Here is an 18,406-nt window from a genome sequence, read left to right as displayed (position 1 = left end):
CAGCATTATGACCACTTACAATCAGTGACGTTTCTTCATGTTCTGGTGTCAGAACTTCAATCCTGCCATTCTTTTTGTTGTTATTTGAATACTTGTCATCCATCTTGAAATTTAATCTAAAAAGTGCAGTACCTAAAGTTTTACTTCTATTAGAATATTTTAAACACCCCTTTAAATCCAAACGGAGGTCTTTTTCAGCTAAACAACACGGCAGAGAGCCTGCTTTAAGACTGAGCCTGACTGGAACTTAATGGCGCTTTCACATCTGGGTTGGCCTGGCCCAGCCCTGGTAGGCTCATTGTGTTTGCATCTGGGTATTCTGTGTGTTTTCCGTGTTCGGCTGACCGTTTTATTTATTTATTTTTTTGGGACCCGCTCTCTGGCAATCAGCTTGTTGCGGAGCTGACCCAACACACCTTCTACCGACTGAATGTAATGCTACTGATTGGTGGGTAGAATTAGACGGTGGCGGCTTCCGGTATGTGCGATTAATTATCAGTCTGGTTGCAGTGAGTAAACATCTTCTTACTGCAGCTCAGAGCCACCGCTCCAGCCGCGGCAGCATTAGGACAGACTGCTGTGAGGAGCACACAGCAGTCTCAGTGGGAGAGAGAGTAGGAAGCAGTGTGCTTCATATCAGAGTATCCAAAAGCAACACTGCTCACTGCCGCCTTTGTTTACTAACTTAAGGAGGAAACCACAGACGTCTCCACCCCTCTTTTGCCCCACCCATATGCTCCACGTTTCTGAGAAGGCTGTGTGAACCCCAGATATCATGGTGTGATCAAAACCTGGCCACACAGGGCCGGGCCGGGCCAGATGTGAAAACGCCTTAAGACCATGAACTTTTGAGTTTTAAATTTCTCTAAATGTTCATCAGGTGTTCTCAGTTTTATTTAGTGTGTCACAAGGCCTCACTCTTGTCTGAAACCTTTCTTGATTTGTTTTCACAAAGAAGGTGTGAGGCCATTTTTTAGGGATTTGGTGACCAAATTACAAATAAAATGAGTGTAAACTGTGAACAAATTGGTAAAGTTTTGTAAAGTTAAATTAGTCAAGTTAGCCCAGGCTTTGCTAATTGTGTGTAACTACATTGTGCCCAGTGGGGCCTGGCATCGTATCAGAATTCTCACAAAAATGTTGTACACATGAGTGCAAATAGAAATCTGTAGGATTTTCATCAATCCGGCCTGTCCTAGCTTCTGAAGTCAAGCCAGAGCTGCCTGAGTGGCACCATGTAGACCGACAGAAGTATTAGGCAGGTGGTTCTAATGTTATGGCTGATAAATGTTTAATGTTTGGTGGTCACTTATTTAAAGGAACACAAAGACATTGATATACAAGTTGGATTATTGTTGTTGTGATGTGGAAATTTAAAATGAGCTTTTTACAGCTATAGCAGCCTTGCTCTAGCTCTTCAAAAATAACACCCTCCCAACCTCCAGACACTTCTCATGGCCATTCCCACCTGTCCACCCTTCCATATTCACACCTGAGAGGGCAGCGCAGACAGGCTGACTGACTCTCCACCAAAAAGTTTCTCTCTGTTCTGTCATTCTCTCTTTCCAAGGTGGAACCCCACCCTCCTCAGCCCCAAACAAAACAGGTTTTCTATATCAACCCCATAGCAACTCCACGGTTCCAAAACACCACGTCAAAGGTGCGTTTTCCCAGCTTCATCCACCCATCCAGCCTGCCCGCTCACCTGCCCCTGCTCTGGTCTGTCCACGCAACGTACCCTCGACATTACCAAACATTAATGTGCCCATGGCGTTCTCACATCATTCCTCCAAGGGGCCGAAAAAGAGGCGCAACTAAGGAGTCAAAAGTAAAGACTGTGACTCTTACAGAAGCAGTTCTACAAACCAAAGAATATCAGAGTGATTTTCTTTAATCCCAGTGAATATCTCTGTTACAAAAGTAAATCATTGTCCTCAGTACATTATTTACTATTGACTCTGGTTTTTCAGTCGGAACGCCACACTACCAGTTCACGTCTGCAGTCAGTGCTCAATCCACCCGTCACTCTGCTTGTCTGTGGCGCTACATTTCCCATCTTGTGTTTGGCATTTTACCCGTTGGGTCTTTGATGTTCTCTTGGCAATCTGTGTGTCATCTGGTGTGGGCTGCTGGGCCTTCAAAACCACACACTTCTCTGAGCGAGAGAGAAACAAGCTTTACATTTAGCGTATGAGCTTGTGAGGAATTATAGCGTGTTTGTGTGTGTGTGTGTGTGTGTGTGTGTGTGTGTGTGTGTGTGTAACAGGAAAGGAGTTTTAAGTTGCACACTGGATATAATTTTGAAATGAAACATTCTGAAAATGATGTCGTTTTTAGAATGAAGCTTTTAATAATCTGGAATGTTTTTGTAACTATGATCCTCAGCAAACTATCAGAGATTTCCGCAGTCTGTGTGTGTGTGTGTGTGTGTGTGTGTGTGTGTGTGTGTGTGTGTGTGTGTGTGTGTGTGTGTGTGTGTGTGTGTGTGTGTGTGTGTGTGTGTGTGTGTGTGTGGTAGTGAGCTTAGTTCAGGGAATTGGTGTGTATGTGGATTAGCCGTGTCCTTACTTAAACTGCCTGTTAAATGTTTTAGCAATGATTCAAACTTAACATCATGAAACGTTTTTATAAAATCAGATTTTTGCCCTCAGTGCTGAAGAGGACACCTTTCTCATCGAGCGGCTTGATGTGTGGGTGTGTTTGAATGTATCTGTCCTCAGCTGTGGGTGAACCAGGAGGATGGTGGAGTAGAGCCGGTCGAGGGGACCAGCGAGGTGCAGAACGGGCACCTGGATCCGACCAATGACTGCCTATGTCTGGGCTCACCCCTCCAGAACCGGGACCAGATGAGGGCTAATGTCATCAATGAGATCATGAGCACAGAGAGACACTACATCAAACACCTCAAGGATATCTGTGAGGTAATAGCACACACACCACACACACACACACACCACACACACACACACACACACTGGACTGGACCCTAATATGTTTACTGAGTAAACTGTAAGAAAATGAATCAACTGAAAGGTGTAAGATTTTTTTATGCCATTAAACATTTGTAACACTCCCACATTCACACTTTTATTCCTGGCATATTATTTATTCTGGATTGAAAAGCAGTCTATCTTCCACGTTCTGCCCAACAGTCTCAGTCGTTTGTATCCAACTTATCTGTATTTGATAAATGCAGAGAAAAAAAATTGCACTTAATGAAACTGAACTCTACTTTGCTGGCAGTTAGATTTGTTGAGAGCCTCTTAGAAAACCTCAGAACCAGAATCTTCATCTGTTGTAGCGTTGGAGATGTCTAAAGTTATTTGCCCACTGTAATGTCAGAGGTCACCAGACATCGATTTGTCCACATGACCATAGGTGAGGATTGGGACGTAGATCGACCGGTAAATCGAGAGCCTGGCTTTCTGGCTCAGCTCCCTCTTCACCACGACAGATCGGCTCAGCGTCCGCATCACTGCAGACGCCGAACCAATCCGCCTGTCGATCTCCCGATCCCTCCTACCCTCACTCGTGAACAAGACCCCGAGATACTTAAACTTATTCTCTTAATATTATTCTGATTATTTCTGTCAGTTTATTATATGTTTCTGTTTTGTTTTTTTTAACAGACGGACTGTCTGAACCTCATGGTAGAAAATTGTTTGCATTTTGCCAACAATATTGCATTGATGATTTAAATAAATATTCCAATAGATTATTGCAATAAAAAAAATGTACCGAGGGTAATTTTAGTTTTCAAATTTTTCACACCCTCCGAGTTTCCAGGTATAAAAAATAGACACATATAAATAGGGTTGTGAATCAAGCATAAAGTTTTTTATTTTGATTCCTAGAATGCCGACGGAAGAGGAATACACGGCCGATCTCCGTGAAAAATAAACGTGATCTGCAAATTGTGATCAAGGCTTTTCAGAGCTGATCACACCAGCTGTCTGTGTGCAGCACGAGTCCCCCCTCCCTGCCCCCACCCCGCATGCAGCGGCCAAATATAAACAAACGCGTCTGCCGAACATGTACTCTGTAATGTAAACTTTAACTCCCGCAGCGTAGAGGAAACGTGTTAAAATACGTCAACACGGTGGATTTAATAGAAGCTTTAAAGAACAAACTCTGGACGGTGTGAGGTGAGTTTGCCTCACTGCAGAAATAACAACACACACGGAGCGTCAGCAGTCAGACGCAGCCGCTCACCAACACTCGTGTGTGAGCATGAGCGTCAGAAGGCTGAACAATAACCTGTAGAATAATTAAAGTCATCATGCTAGGGCAGCTTCTCTGTGGTGGACCACACCAGCTCCTGCCACAATAAATAATTATAATAATAATAATAACAAATCAAACACAAAGTTGTGAACATTTTAATTTCCTTTCTGAACTATTTCTGTTGAGTTTTAATGTTTAAAATCTTAGATTGTTACCATTGACATATAAATATTGGACAATGGGTTTCCATAGGCTCCAATAACACGTTTTTGATCCCAAATGGGAGGTGGCCACCACCGCCATTTTGACCGTGTCACAGGTTCCGTCAAGCCCAGACAATTCCACAAAAGTTAAGAGAGGTGGAGCTGAGGGTGGGGCTGTAAGGCTGGGATCAACTGACGACACCCGGTCGAACTAGCTACAAGCTAACCTGAAGCTAACCCAAAGCTAACGCGGAGGTGGGAGCTAAGCTAACGGAGGTAGCAACCTAGCTACAATCGGAGTTAACGGTGCACAACACCAGAGCTTCTGAGTCAGAGATACGCCGGGCTGACCGCTGGGTAAAACCGGGTGGAACACAGCGGTCTCCGAGACCTCCACAAGCCGGCAGCCGCACAGCAGACATGCGCCGCTGCGATCTGAGATGCGCAGAGCTGCCGCTGGGGAGAACCGGGCGGAAAGGTTTCCATCCCAGAGCTCCACAAGCCGGCAGCCCGCGCATCAGTCAGGAGCCGCGATCAGACAGATGCGCCGAGCTGCGGGGAGGGGAGAACCGGGTGGAAAACATCTGTCTCCCGAGAGCTCCACAAGCCGATAGTGGGAACCCAGCTCCACCAACATGTTATATTTCAACCCATTTTCTAAAGTGCAGCATTATGTTAAATGCACTGGGTTTTACCCTATTACATTTAAATTTCATGGTTAAACAGTACATGTTAAAATCTAAGTTCAGCTCGGCAGTGACCTAAAATACATAAATATAATTTTACTTACCGAAAAAAATGAAGTGGAGACTCCTTGGACGCTCTATTAGTGCAATTAATGCCACAGCAAGTCATTTTGTCCAACAATTGCACAAATTATATCCAAAACAGAATACACAAACACAGAGACTCAAAATCCCGGAACAGTTTCCAGGCCAGACCGAGGCTCTACTGAGGCCTTTCCACGGAGCTAGCTCTGTGGTCACGTGGGTCTGATGCTCATTAATTATACAGAATTTTAGGCTTTTAATACACTTAAACAGAAGAGTGAGAAAAACATTCACCCCCCTCAGAGTTGTCATGAGTGTAAACTAGATCATTTAAACCAAAAACATGTTCTGGTACCAGGATGTAAACATGTTTATTTCTGCTGTGAAATTGGTATTTTTAACATGGGAGTCAATGAGGATTTGCTCACTTCTGACACCAGCCCCTAGTGGATGAGGGTGGAACTGCAATTTTTAGTGCTTCCGGGATTACTTCAATTTTTGAGCCTCATTGTGGGGGCTTGATTGTTACTGACAGCAGCTACGTTTAAGTTTCACTTCCTGTTCTGACTGAACGCTGCTGCAGCATGGAGGTGTAGTTCTCAGTCATCCTGGACATGATCATCCTGAGAGTTGTAGCTGAAAACAGCTGGACGTTTCTGGATCTGTTGGAGACATTTAGCCTCTCATCCCAGAGGCTGCTTCCACACTTTGGTTGTGGTCAGAAACAAACACACTGGTTGTGCTGCAAGTCTTTTCCTTTTTTCTCCAAATCACGTTTTTGTCTAAATGAAGGTGATGTTGTTGTTCATAGAATTAAAATTCATGCTGAAGTTAAGATTATTTCATCAAGTAGGACCTGTGGTTAGCTGGCTCATGTACAGCATGTCATGTCTTCAAAGAACCGGAATCGGGAATCAATAGGAACTGGAATTGAAACTAGGAATTGGAATCGGAATCATTCAAAATCAAACGAGGCCCAACCCTAGTTATAAACTAATAAAATAACAATATTTTGGTCTTCTGGGCCAGCGGTTTGCTTGTGTTTTCGTACCACGTGACTTTACCTACTATAGCTACAGCCTTTCCGTCCCAGACGTGATGTATCCCGCCAATAGATGAAGTGGAAAATGAAGCAATGAAGTATTAACAAATGTATACACGATTGTTTAATGGTTGATTAGTTCATTGTGATGAAGTCATAATTTTATTTTAGAAAGTCTTTAAAAGTTTTCAAAGTGTATTAAATTTTATTTTGAGATCCCTGCATATTCTCTGTAGAGGCAATTTGCAATATTTAAGTGAATTTTCAAATGAATGCAAATGTTTTTCAGTGTCATTTAGTAATGCATGCTTCGTCACATTGGATCAAGTCTTCACTGCAATATGAAAAATCATCCAGAACATGGATGTAGACAAAGAAAATCCTCGTCACATGATAGAGAGTGCTGGTTTTGAGCATGAAAAAGACCTGTGTAGTGAGGCTGTGGTGGTTTATTATTGGGGAAGCAGCATATGGAGGTTCTGGGTGACGTTTGGGGGATGCTGGTTACATTGTCTCTATGGTATGGGGCCCAGGTTTGGTCTTTAGCTGCAGCTGAGCGTTGCCAGAAGGAGCTGTGCAAGGACAAGGCTTGGAGAGTGGTGTGATCCTGAGTTTACTTGGTAGGAGCATCATGAGATCATGGTTCTGAACATGGTGAGGAGTCTCAGGAAAACAAAAACAACCAGGAGAAGCTCTATTTGGGAATTACAAAAAAGGTAACAGCATCACAGTTTTCCTCACACTTAAGAAGGTTTTTCTAATTTGTTGAAAAAATTATTTTCTGATTGTCACTTAAAGCTTCTATCCAGTTTCCCCTTTTAGGAATTATGTAGGATCTTTTAGAAATGCATAATAGTGATGGTCTTTTCATGTACTGTGATGTAATGTAGGAAATACGTTTTTTTTTTTTTTTTTTTTGCTAAGCCCGCCCCCTGTCCCTTAGAGCTCAATGCAATATGAACCAATAGAATTAGACTACCACCTAAGTACAGACATTAACCACAGAGCATGCTCGAACATTTAAGGACGCACCTTGGTTGATGCCGACTTGGCGGCCTTACTCATGAACAACTAAGTCTTTAAAACATAAGTACGTGGACACACAACATGTTGAAAGTCTGCCAGTGCTCAGTGTGGGGTAATTGTTTCATAAAATCCTATTGTGTGTATGTGGAAATTGTTTGCAGCATTTTGTTTATTGCATTTAAAATCTCACGTTTTGCATCTTTTTGTGCTGCCATGTGGGTCTTTACTGCTGCAATAAACATTCCAAATTTTAATACAAACTTCCAGTTAGTTTTCTGCCAGAAATCAGATGCTGCAATGTCCCTTATTGTGATGTCACAATAAGGGACATTAGCTTAGACCCCACCACCGGTTGACGCTTATATATGCTTATGCTCTGGACCAGTGTTGGGAAAGTTTGTTAAAAAACTAACTAGTTCAAAGTTCAGTTCATACATTTTAAAACGAACTAGTTTGTTTCTTAGTTCATAATTTAAACATTTTGAACTAAGTTTACTGTTCCACAAACGAACTAGTTCATAGCTATTTTTTTCTCATATATATATATATATATATATATATATATATATATATATATATATATATATATATATATATATATATATATATATATATACATATATATATATATATATATATACATATATATAAATAAAATGGGAAATTATTAAACAATCTTAGGAGGCAGGCTGAGCTAAACTCAAACTGCAATATTAAAAGTGCAAAACATTAAATGTATAATCTTTCAGTTAAGTCCCATTTCAATTTTTCTGAATGAACTTTGACTCCTGCTGACAGCGTAGACATAGAAGGGTAGACGCCGCAACAACTGCTACTGCCTTTGGCCTCATTTGCGGGTTCTACGTTTTATAAACTCTATGGTTAACAGGAAGTTTTAGCTAGGCTTTAGCTCCAGAAAAGCTCCATGGAGATCTGGAGCTAGAACGGCGAAAGAACGCGTTCATAAACCCGTTCACGCACACCAGGATGAACACTTTTACGTTCGTCAGGCAAAATACGAACAAGTTCAGTTCACGTTCATGAAAAAACGAACGAATTCACGAACGATTGTTCAGTGAACGCGTTCGGGCATGCGTAGCAGCAGCTCTACACCAAGCTCCCCCCAGATATCCAGGCTTCACGTCTCTTAATAACCAATCAGGGGATGTGTGGGTGTGGCCAGCAGCAGCTTATTGTCTTCAAATGACAAAACCCTGAAACGGCTCATTTTGGAAAGTGCTGAACTGAAAATGGTTTATGTGAGAGGGATTTGGTGCGGAGAATGTCATGAACAAGTTTTGTGTTAACCGTAGAACTATTATAACTTTTTAAAAAAGGTATAATACGTTTCTTTTAAAATCAAGTAATTTTTGCCTAGATGGAATCAGCTTCCTCGTGACCTCAAATGTGCCCAACACTAGTGACTTTAATCGAAATTGAAAACTTTCATGTATTCATCTGCCTTTGAATGAATGTTTCTTATGCTGCACCTTCTGCACTGTAACTGCTCATGTTTTAACATTGCCTTTTGTTTGATTCTTAACTTTGAATTTAATTTGTGTATTTAATCTGACTTAAATGTATTTAACTATGCTGTCACGTTCATTTTGTTGTTCTAGCTCCTGGAAAGCACATTGAATTTCCTGTGTGAATGAAATGTGCCATACAAATAAAGCCGCCTCGCCTTGCTTGCTTCAGGCACCCTTTTTATGGATCTGAACCAGCTTTAATGTGTTCAGCCCTCTGGTCAACATCTGTGTTTTAAAAGTACTCGTGAATTTGATTTGACTTAATGAACATGAAATAAAAGCAGAACTACATTATAATAGATTGTGCTAAAATATGTTGTTGTCCTATCTCTATCAGCTGATTTCAGCTGTGAGAATATTCAGCCACACGGTGGTTCGGGTTTGTTTGTTTTGCAGAGTGCCAGCAGCAGCTGCATGAGTGCACAGGAGTCGTATCAAAACAGATGAAACAGATTAATACACCACGTTGACTTTGGGTGGTTTCCCTGCACATTTTTGCTTATCTAATCATCTGTTCTAATCCTCTGTATACCCTTTGTTTGTACTGTGAATGAAGTGTAAAGTTTAAAAATAGTTGCCATAAAGCATAAATTTCACCTCACCCTTACCATTCTTGCTAATGGAAGCATGCTGCATTCTGCTTCGCTGGAAAGAAATGCAGCGAGCTTCTGTCTGGGTTTTCTTAGTGCTAAAACAACGTCTGCCTTTTCAGTGACTGAAAAAATAAATCAATAAAAAATGTTTCTGCTAATTATGAAATGTGAAACCACCGATTAATATTTGTGTTACTTGGACGTGTTGATATTTTCACAAAATGTTAAAGTTTCCTGACCTTTAGTTAAGTACAAGCGGCTGTGTCGCTGTTCCCTGTGGATCAGGCTGAATGTGAAATAGGTGAAACTGCTCTGAACAGCACGATTTCTGAAAGCTCTTTCTTGTGTTCTTGTAGGGTTACTTACGCCAGTGTAGGAAGCGTGTGGACATGTTCAACGACGACCAGCTGAAGGTCATTTTTGGAAACATTGAGGACATTTACCGCTTCCAGATGGGTTTTGTTAGAGATCTGGAGAAACAGTACAACACAGAAGAACCACACCTCTCTGAAATTGGGCCGTGCTTTTTAGAACACGTAAGTATTTTCAGTTCCCCTCCAGATGAATTTAAAGCAATAAAAAAATGACCTAAAACCTGCTGTCCATCCAGCAGCAACAGTAACTGCCAATAATTGTGTTGGGTTTGTAATCTAAAGATCTGAACTAAACGAAATCTTGAGACAGCAGCTTGGTTTGGGAGGTAATTAAAGGACCAGCAGACAGGTTAAGACAAATGATGAGTGGGCCATGATCCTGAGAATAAATATTTTTATGAACAGTTTAAAAATCCTTATTATTTATTTGTAGAAAATGTATTTCTAATCAGTCGTTCTACTATTAACCTGTCTGACCCAAGTCTTTTCTCCTTCGCCCAACAGCAAGATGGGTTTTGGATCTATTCAGAATACTGTAACAACCACTTGGATGCCTGCATGGAGCTGAGTAAACTAATGAGGGACGGCAGGTACCAGCACTTCTTCGAGGCTTGTCGCCTCCTCCAGCAAATGATTGACATCGCTATCGATGGCTTCCTGCTCACGCCTGTTCAGAAAATCTGCAAATATCCTCTCCAGTTGGCTGAGCTTCTTAAGTATACCGCCCAGGAGCACAGGTACTGTCTTTTTCAGTCAAGATGGCGTTAAAGCTTAAATTCTGTTACTGTTTTTATAGGTATTTGTTTGTATACAGGGGAGCTGTTAGTGATGCACCATTGTGCTCCAGATGCATTATGCTGCATTGCAGCGCTTGCAGGTGTTGGGTTGATTCTTCTAATTGTGGCCATCATCCATGCATGAAATGAAGCAAATGTTTTCTGCACTGTTTAACTACTTAGTTCATGTTGTGGAGAATAAAAAAGTGTTTGATATGAGAGAATCGGATGTAATGAATATTAGGTGCAGTTATTAAGCGATTATTTTCATTTTCAAATTAGTGGAAGAGGAGGAGCATATTAAACAGAGAAGTATGGAGCTGCACGCCCGTTTAGGAAGCCGACATAAACTAGTACGTGTGCTTTGCTGCACAAAAGCACACGTGAGCCTCCAGTTGTGCAGACTCACTCGTGTGAGCTCTAAAAAAAAACGATGGTGCAAGTAATTCAGCGTGTCTCTGCCAGCTCCAGTCATTCACAAACCAAGCATTCTCAGCCAGGGAGAGGCAGGTGCCAGCTCTGCCAGAAAGGCCTGCCAGATCTCAGTGTTTCACTGTTTGAGAGCTGTGGAGAATCTGCCAGATATAGGGCTGCCTCACTTATACACACACACACACACACACACACACACACGCGTGCTATCTTCCAAAGTGTGGATTGGATCCACGGCACGTCTAAGCCAGAGGGATAAATCCAGCTCAGTTAGCATAGATGCTGTCAGACTTAATGGCGAATAAAGAAATGGCTGATTAAAATTAAGTAGCTGTGTGCTCATTTGAATGTATTTCAATGGGCTTACTTCAGTTACTTGAGTTTATCACCACTGCCTTTAATGGGCCGCTCAGTATCATTCACTAAAGCAGCATTATATGCCTTTGAGTGGCCAGCCTCCAAGGCTGTAACGTAACCCTCAACACTGTGAAGTCATTACGTATGTGTTGTGTTTGTAGTGACTATCGATACGTGGCAGCAGCCCTGGCTGTAATGCGGAACGTCACTCAACAGATCAATGAGAGGAAGAGGAGGTTGGAGAACATTGACAAGATCGCCCAGTGGCAAGCTTCAGTTCTGGACTGGGAGGTATACTTAACACTGATGATCCTCTCTAATACTCATCCCATTTTTACATTTAACAGCAAAAGAATGCTTTCAAATGTTCAGACTTTCAGACGTACACGTAAACTTTCAGCTTACTTTAAAACACTAAAAGATGATTTGAAAAACCAGAATCGGTGTTATCCCACGGGGCAACTTTAAAGCCTTTCTGCCCTCTGCTTCATAAAAAAAATACATCCTCTGGTCTGTTTTACCTGTTGCTCTCTCTCTCTCTCTCTCTCTCTCTCTCTCTCTCTCCAACCGCAGCAGTGTCTTAGGAAGATTGTTGCATTGTAGCAAAGGAAAGAGGCGCAGTAGAAAAACCTGCTCTTTACAGATTATAAAGTCAATAAATGAATCTTCCAGTTGCTAACCTTATACTGTATAAGTCTGTCTTAGAGTCAACATGTCATCACAATCATCCTGCATTAAGAAACACTTCCGTAAAGATCAAGTGATTATTGTTTCTGTAAGTTCACCATCACTGACACCAAGTTTTAAATTCATGTCAATAAAAATGTATTTCCTCAAAGATTTAGATCAAAGACAGTTTCATCATGAGGCGTAATCCTCCTAACTCTTAATACCCAGTATGCTCCTAAAAGAGCCTGAATCTAGTGTTATGATTAATGTCCTACACGTGTGAAAGGTCCGTCATAGCCTCAGAAAACACGACATAACTGCTTCCACCGGCTGAGTACCTCTTGCTATAACGAGTAAACTGACTGCAACTGTACCAAGTACAAAAGTCCTTTGAATTGGTTAAGGCTGATCTGTGTTTGTGTCTAGGGAGATGATATCTTAGACAGGAGCTCGGAGCTTATCTACACTGGGGAGTTGTCATGGATCTATCAACCGTATGGACGCAGCCAGCAGCGAGTCTTCTTCCTCTTTGATCATCAGCTGGTACTCTGTAAGAAGGTAAGCTGTCCTTATTTTTTTCTTCTGCTTTTTATTTCTAGACTTTGTTGGGTGAAAACAAGCTGCTAGCGTAAATAAATTCCCAGTTTGTGTTCCTCAAATGTGCGGTATCACATGGCTGGTAGGAGTGATGCTTGGAGACAGCGGGACTTCATACAATCTCAGTGAGGAGTTGAAAATAGATTACATAATGTTGTATGAGACACACCAGTCCTCTGGGAAGACGCATTCAAAACTCCTCTTCGCATTTCACAAAATGGAGCTGTGGTAGTTTGGGCTCTGATGCACTTGGGCTGTTATCCTTCCTGTCAAACCAATGTTTGTGCTTGGCTGGACTCGACGCATGCACTGAGTTAGAGACACAAATGCAGACAGACACTTAGACACAAACATGCACAGAGGCCATATAATGGCATTAGCACACACTCTCACACACACATCACTACAAAGACAAACACATAGAAAACTACGAGACATGCGGTTGTTCTGTTTCATCTTTGACATTCGAAATTAGACCCAACTGTTTTCCTCGATCTTTGGCTGTTCTGATTCAGTCTGGACTCAGCAGCGACGTGTTGCATAACCTGTAGTACATGTGTAGGGGCTCGCGCCAGCCCTAAGGGCACGGTACAGTAAGAACATGTTCTTCCCATCTCCTCTTCATCAACACAAGAAGTACATTTCTCTTTTCGTTGCTAATTAAAAGACCTCTTTCCATCTTTTTATCCTCTATTCATGAGAGACATTTTGCAGAACGGTTTTATGTGATTATTGTATGATCATCCTGATTTAGCAAATTACCACCCTTTCATTTACTTTGACTTTTATTTCATTGCACAAAACCAAACTGAAGGCTTGTCAGGTTTTGTATTGTTATTGTTGTCAACTGATGTACTTTGGATGGAGTACAGAGTGTGTCAGCGTTGTTTATCTCTTAGCTTTAAGAGCAGAGAAATTATTTTGGTTCATCTGCATGGTTTGTGCCTTAGCCAAGCTTTTGTGTTCACCGTGCACTAATTTAGTCACTAGCTACATTTACACGCGCCAGATATCCCCACCGAGCATTCAGTCCGATTAAATAGGTTGAGCATGCACAGAGTTGTCTTTGTGAACAAACGTCGTCTTGTCTGCACGCCTCTCCCCTGGATTTTATTTTCTTATTCTCTAGCTTTGTCCGAATTGACTTCAGTTTTCTTCCCTCGTTATGAACCTTCTTGGGCTGCACAGTGGTGCAGTGGTTAGCGCTGTTGCCTTGCAGCAAGAAGGTCCTGGGTTCAAATCCCAGCCTGGGGTCTCTCTGCTTGAGTTAGCATGTTCTCCCTGTGCATGCGTGGGCTCTCTCCGGGTGCTCCGGCTTCCTCCCACAGTCCAAAAACATGACTGTTAGGTTCATTGGTCTCTAAAAATAGTCCTTAGGTGTGAGTGTGTGTGTGTGTCTTTGTGTTGCCCTGCGATGGACTGGCGACCTTTCCACGGTGTACCCCGCCTGCATGCTGGGAGACTGCTGAGATAGGCACCAGCCCCCCGTGACCCTGCGAGGGTAAGCGGGTTAAGAAAATGAATGCATGCACCTTCATCGCGGTTTACCTGGATGCTTTTGTTTTTACGGATCACTTTAACTAAGCTACAGGCTCAGCGGTACGTAACGCTACTGCTCCTCCACCACAGGAGAGGAGAGCAGGATAACGTACTTATGGTCACCCGCTCACACCGTCCTCCAGCTCCTCAGACTTGTCCTGAGCGTCTGCAAAGGCATAAGATGTCACGCTGAAGTTGTACTCATGGGCATTATTTCACTCCGACAATCTGAACAGATGTGTACATGGACGTCAGTATGACTGATCATCAGACAAAGCCACCTCTCTCAGTCAGAATGGAAATTTAATTCAGATCAGGTCTTTTCGGATCAGAATATTTTGATTGACATGTTTACGCAAAGAATTTTTGATCTGATGAGGCAGTCACTCTGATTACTTGTGCCCATGTAAACGTAGCTAATGTTGGAAGAATGCCCTGATGCTTTTATGTAGTTTAATGCAAGAATAGTTTAACATTCAGTCAGCTAATCCAAAACTAGCTAAACTGACATTTGATGTGTGTTTTCTGATACAAAGCTCGCCTACGAAGTGCACTAACTGACAAGAAACGAGAGGAATGGTTTGGGAGTCATTTGGTGCACCTGTATAATAATATTGTTCCATTGAATGAGTATGTGTTAAATTCAGTGTTGGGCAAGTTACTTCAAAATTGTAATGCATTATTTATTACTTGTTACCCTCATTTTAAAGTAATTCATTACATTACAATATTACTGATTTTAAATTGTAAGGCATTACACTAGGGCTGCAACAACGAATCGATAAATTCGATGAAAATCGATTACTAAAAGTGTTGGCAACGAATTGCGTCATCGATTCGTTGTGTTGCGCAACTCTTCCAAAAGCCCCCCAACCCCCCCCCCCCCCCCCCGACCGCCGTTGCACAGACCGGAAGCAAGTCTGATCAGCACGAGGGAGCCGGGTGAAGCAGCGAGACCCAACAAAGTTAAAACTTCTAAAGTTTGGGAGCATTTTCAGTTAAATCAGGCAAAGACATTTGTTACCTGCAACGTTTGTAGGTCAGACTTAGCATGGCACGGTTGTACTAGGTGATGCAGCATCTTAAAAGCAAGCATGCCGAATCAGTGAGGAAGGAGAGAGCTCTGTGTCCGGGTAAATTAAAAACTTTTCAAAAGTGATTCACCCAAGCCCCGGATTATTACACAGGCTAGACATGCCCTAAGCTCGTTAAAAAAAAGTCTATAAAATCGTAAGCGCAACGCTATTAAAAAAAAAGGGGGGGGGGGGGGGGGGACTCGCGCTGCTGCGAACCGGTTCCGCCGTTACATTCCCCGCAGAAACTGGTTGATTACACCGGGAACAGACTACTAGCATGTGGCTTTACAACCACAATGTCCTCGGAAGCAAAACGCTTTTAAAAGGGAGGGAGAAGTACTCACTCGCTGCAGGCGTGTTGTGTGAGAGTGCAGTTATATACTGGTTAATATATTTTTGGGTTCAGTTGCTTTCATGTGGCCTAATGTGAGTCTATTTGGGATCATTGGAATGATCAGCAGCATTTCTTGATGTGACTTTATGGCAGTTGCCCAGGGCATCATCGCAAGGAGGATGGCATTCATTTACTTTTGTTTTATTTGGTATTTTGTCAGTCATTTTTGGAAATAGTGATTAATTTTGATTAATTCACAGCCTATGTTTAATTACATTTAAAAATTAGTTGTTTGACATCCCCAATTATAATGTCTACAGATGAGATCAAACAAAACCGATGAGAATTCCCCTTAAAGAGCAAGTTACCCCCAAATAAACATTTTTTTTGCTAATAAACTAAATAAACGAGTGTCTAATCGTGCTGCAGACACGTGTCGTCAATAATTTGGCACTTCAGTGCATCTTAGTTCAAATTTAAATATTCTGCCTAAAACTGGCAGTGTTGTGCCGTTGTCAGGTAAAAACTCTGCACTGTATTTTAATTTAAATCTGCCGCCGCTATTGGCTAAGAAGTATGCTATGATGTAAACTGGTACATTATGATGTCACAATGCTGTCGTGAGCCTGAATGTGTGTGTATTTGTTAGTGGCTCCGCCCTCTCGGTCTGCCAGGCAACAGCATGTGTTGCATTTTTCAAACATGAAGTGGGAGTGGAGTTAGACTCTGGTAGGGGTTGACTTGCTCTTTAAGCTGTTTAACTTGGACCAAGCATTTTAGGTCACAGATAGGTGTAGCTTAGGGTCTCTGTCTATACACCTTATAAGACAATTTAGGTGATGGCATGTTGTTTTTCTGCTATTGAACTGTTTTCTAATAATGTTGTGTTTAATAAAGTGAAGGAAGGAGAGAAATAACTTTTCCCTAGCAGTTTTTAACAATGTCCCCATGTAATCCGATTAATCGATTAATCGTGTCGAGACCCCATCCGATTCATCGATTATCCAAATAATCGTTTGTTGCAGCCCTACATTACACTACTTTTGCATTACTTTAAGTTACTTTCACCAATACAACCTCAATATGAATCTGGTAATCTGATTCTCAGTAAGCTCATGACATATATGTGGAAGGTGATGTGGTGTCTGAACTAGGATTGCTGTTAAAAACAGTCAGATATAATAACAGTGCTTTAAAATGATTGTTTATTAAATAAAAGCAACAACAATCTGTACTCTCAGCACGCTGCCATCTTATATTAACTGATCAGGGAGTGAGGTGGTGGGGGCTCCAAGCCTATATTTGCCTTGGTCCCCAAATGCCTTGATACGGCCCTGGATGTGGGACTGACTTCTGGGGTGATCTGATTCTATCACATGTATAAATATTAAATGCTCATATGTTATTGCTTTTCACTGGTAAACATGTGTATTGGGGATAAATCTACCTAATTTTTTCTTTTTTTCTTGATTTTATTTGAATAATTTCCGGCCCTTTCTCTCTCTAACCTTCCTGCATGCTGCATGTTTTCTCCGTCTTCCAGAAAAAACTGTTTCCAAGACTTCCTACTTTCTATCCATCAGCCAAAGGGATCTTCACATGCGCGGCGCTCCAGCAGTAATGAGATGAAATCACCGGGGCACAGATTATGAACTCAGCTGAGGCAAAGCACGTCAGAAAAGCACAAAATTCCAGAGAACATGCGCTGATATGAACAATCGCAAGTGAATTATTTTGTTTTAGTGGAGCGATTTTGTGAATGTTACTGCGGCCGCGTGCAGGACGCAGCTGGAGTAGCTGAGCCGTTACCGCGGCGTCCTCTCTGCCCGCAAAGCTGAGTCCATAAATGACGTAATATATGCAGATACTGGATCTTTCTTCGGGTTTCCCGCAATTTGAATTTTTAAGGAACACATCTTGATTCTGGGTTTAAAAATGCATTGTAATTACCGCGTTACTGACGATTGTACCGAGTAAATATTACCATTTTCTTTCCCTGTAATGCCTTACATTACCACATTACAACAAAAAGCAATGCATTACAGTAATTAATTACTTTTGTACCGCGTTACTCCCAACACTGGTTAAATTACATTTTTAGTATGAGAGATTCCTTGTTTCATCCCAGTGTTAGCATCTGAACCCGGGGACCTCGTCAGCAACAAAAACTGAAAGGGATGCAGACAGTTTTTAGTTCAGGGTATATACAGCAATCCTTAAGTAAAATTTACTACTTTTTAATACTTTTTTTACTACCTTCAGAATTTTTTTAAAACCATCACAACACTAAATTGCAAGTGTTAATCAACGACCTATTTACACATATTTTAACATATATAACATACAAAAAGAATAGACTTAGAGACTCACTGATGTTGACAACGTATTGCACATATTTATTTTATTTAGAAAATAAGCCAGGCACTTCTGTTCAGCAGTTCAGACAGTTGACCACGAGGCCTGAAATGATGCACAACGACCGCTGAATATGACGTCATCATTATGTGACCGGATATGCTAAAGTAGGGCTGCTCGATTATGGCAAAAACAATAATCACGATTATTGTGACTGAAATTGAGATCTCGATTATTTAAGACAATTTTTCAATTTATGTAGATTTTTTTTTTTTTTTTTTTATTCAGTCATAAAACTGCTCAGGGCACAATCAGGGCAAAAATAAACAAGAAACAAGATGATCACTAAAATAACTCCTGATTTTCAGTATAAAAAGACCAATATACTTATAGCTCATAGTTTATGACCCAAGGGCTATAGACCTTGGTTTAACTCATTTAAGTCTAACCAGTACAGACCCAAATACCAATATCTTGCAAATACTGACAGCAAGAATTATACAGTGGCAT

The 18,406-nt window shown here is 41.5% G+C and overlaps 1 protein-coding gene across 12 annotated transcripts in view; it reads left to right on the top strand.

Moving 5' to 3' along the window:
* The window catches only part of LOC107380808 (rho guanine nucleotide exchange factor 9), an 82,425-nt gene that overhangs the window by 46,995 nt on the left and 17,024 nt on the right, over positions 1-18,406 (top strand). For 10 of the 12 annotated variants that reach the window (XM_070547921.1, XM_015955591.3, XM_015952549.3 and 7 more), the window contains 6 exons: positions 1,571-1,660; positions 2,721-2,921; positions 9,744-9,923; positions 10,266-10,498; positions 11,488-11,617; positions 12,422-12,553. In XM_070547921.1, coding sequence (XP_070404022.1) covers positions 1,571-1,660; positions 2,721-2,921; positions 9,744-9,923; positions 10,266-10,498; positions 11,488-11,617; positions 12,422-12,553 — 966 coding nt within the window. The remainder of the gene's footprint in view (positions 1-1,570; positions 1,661-2,720; positions 2,922-9,743; positions 9,924-10,265; positions 10,499-11,487; positions 11,618-12,421; positions 12,554-18,406) is intronic. The other 2 variants (XM_015953331.3, XM_054738471.2) reach the window with 1 other exon arrangement.

Source organism: Nothobranchius furzeri, chromosome 1, assembly GCF_043380555.1.
Source record: "Nothobranchius furzeri strain GRZ-AD chromosome 1, NfurGRZ-RIMD1, whole genome shotgun sequence".
NCBI classification, from domain to species: Eukaryota; Metazoa; Chordata; class Actinopteri; order Cyprinodontiformes; family Nothobranchiidae; genus Nothobranchius; species Nothobranchius furzeri.
The sequence above is the reverse complement of the archived record's forward strand: the minus strand, read 5'-3'. Positions and strand labels throughout refer to the sequence as shown.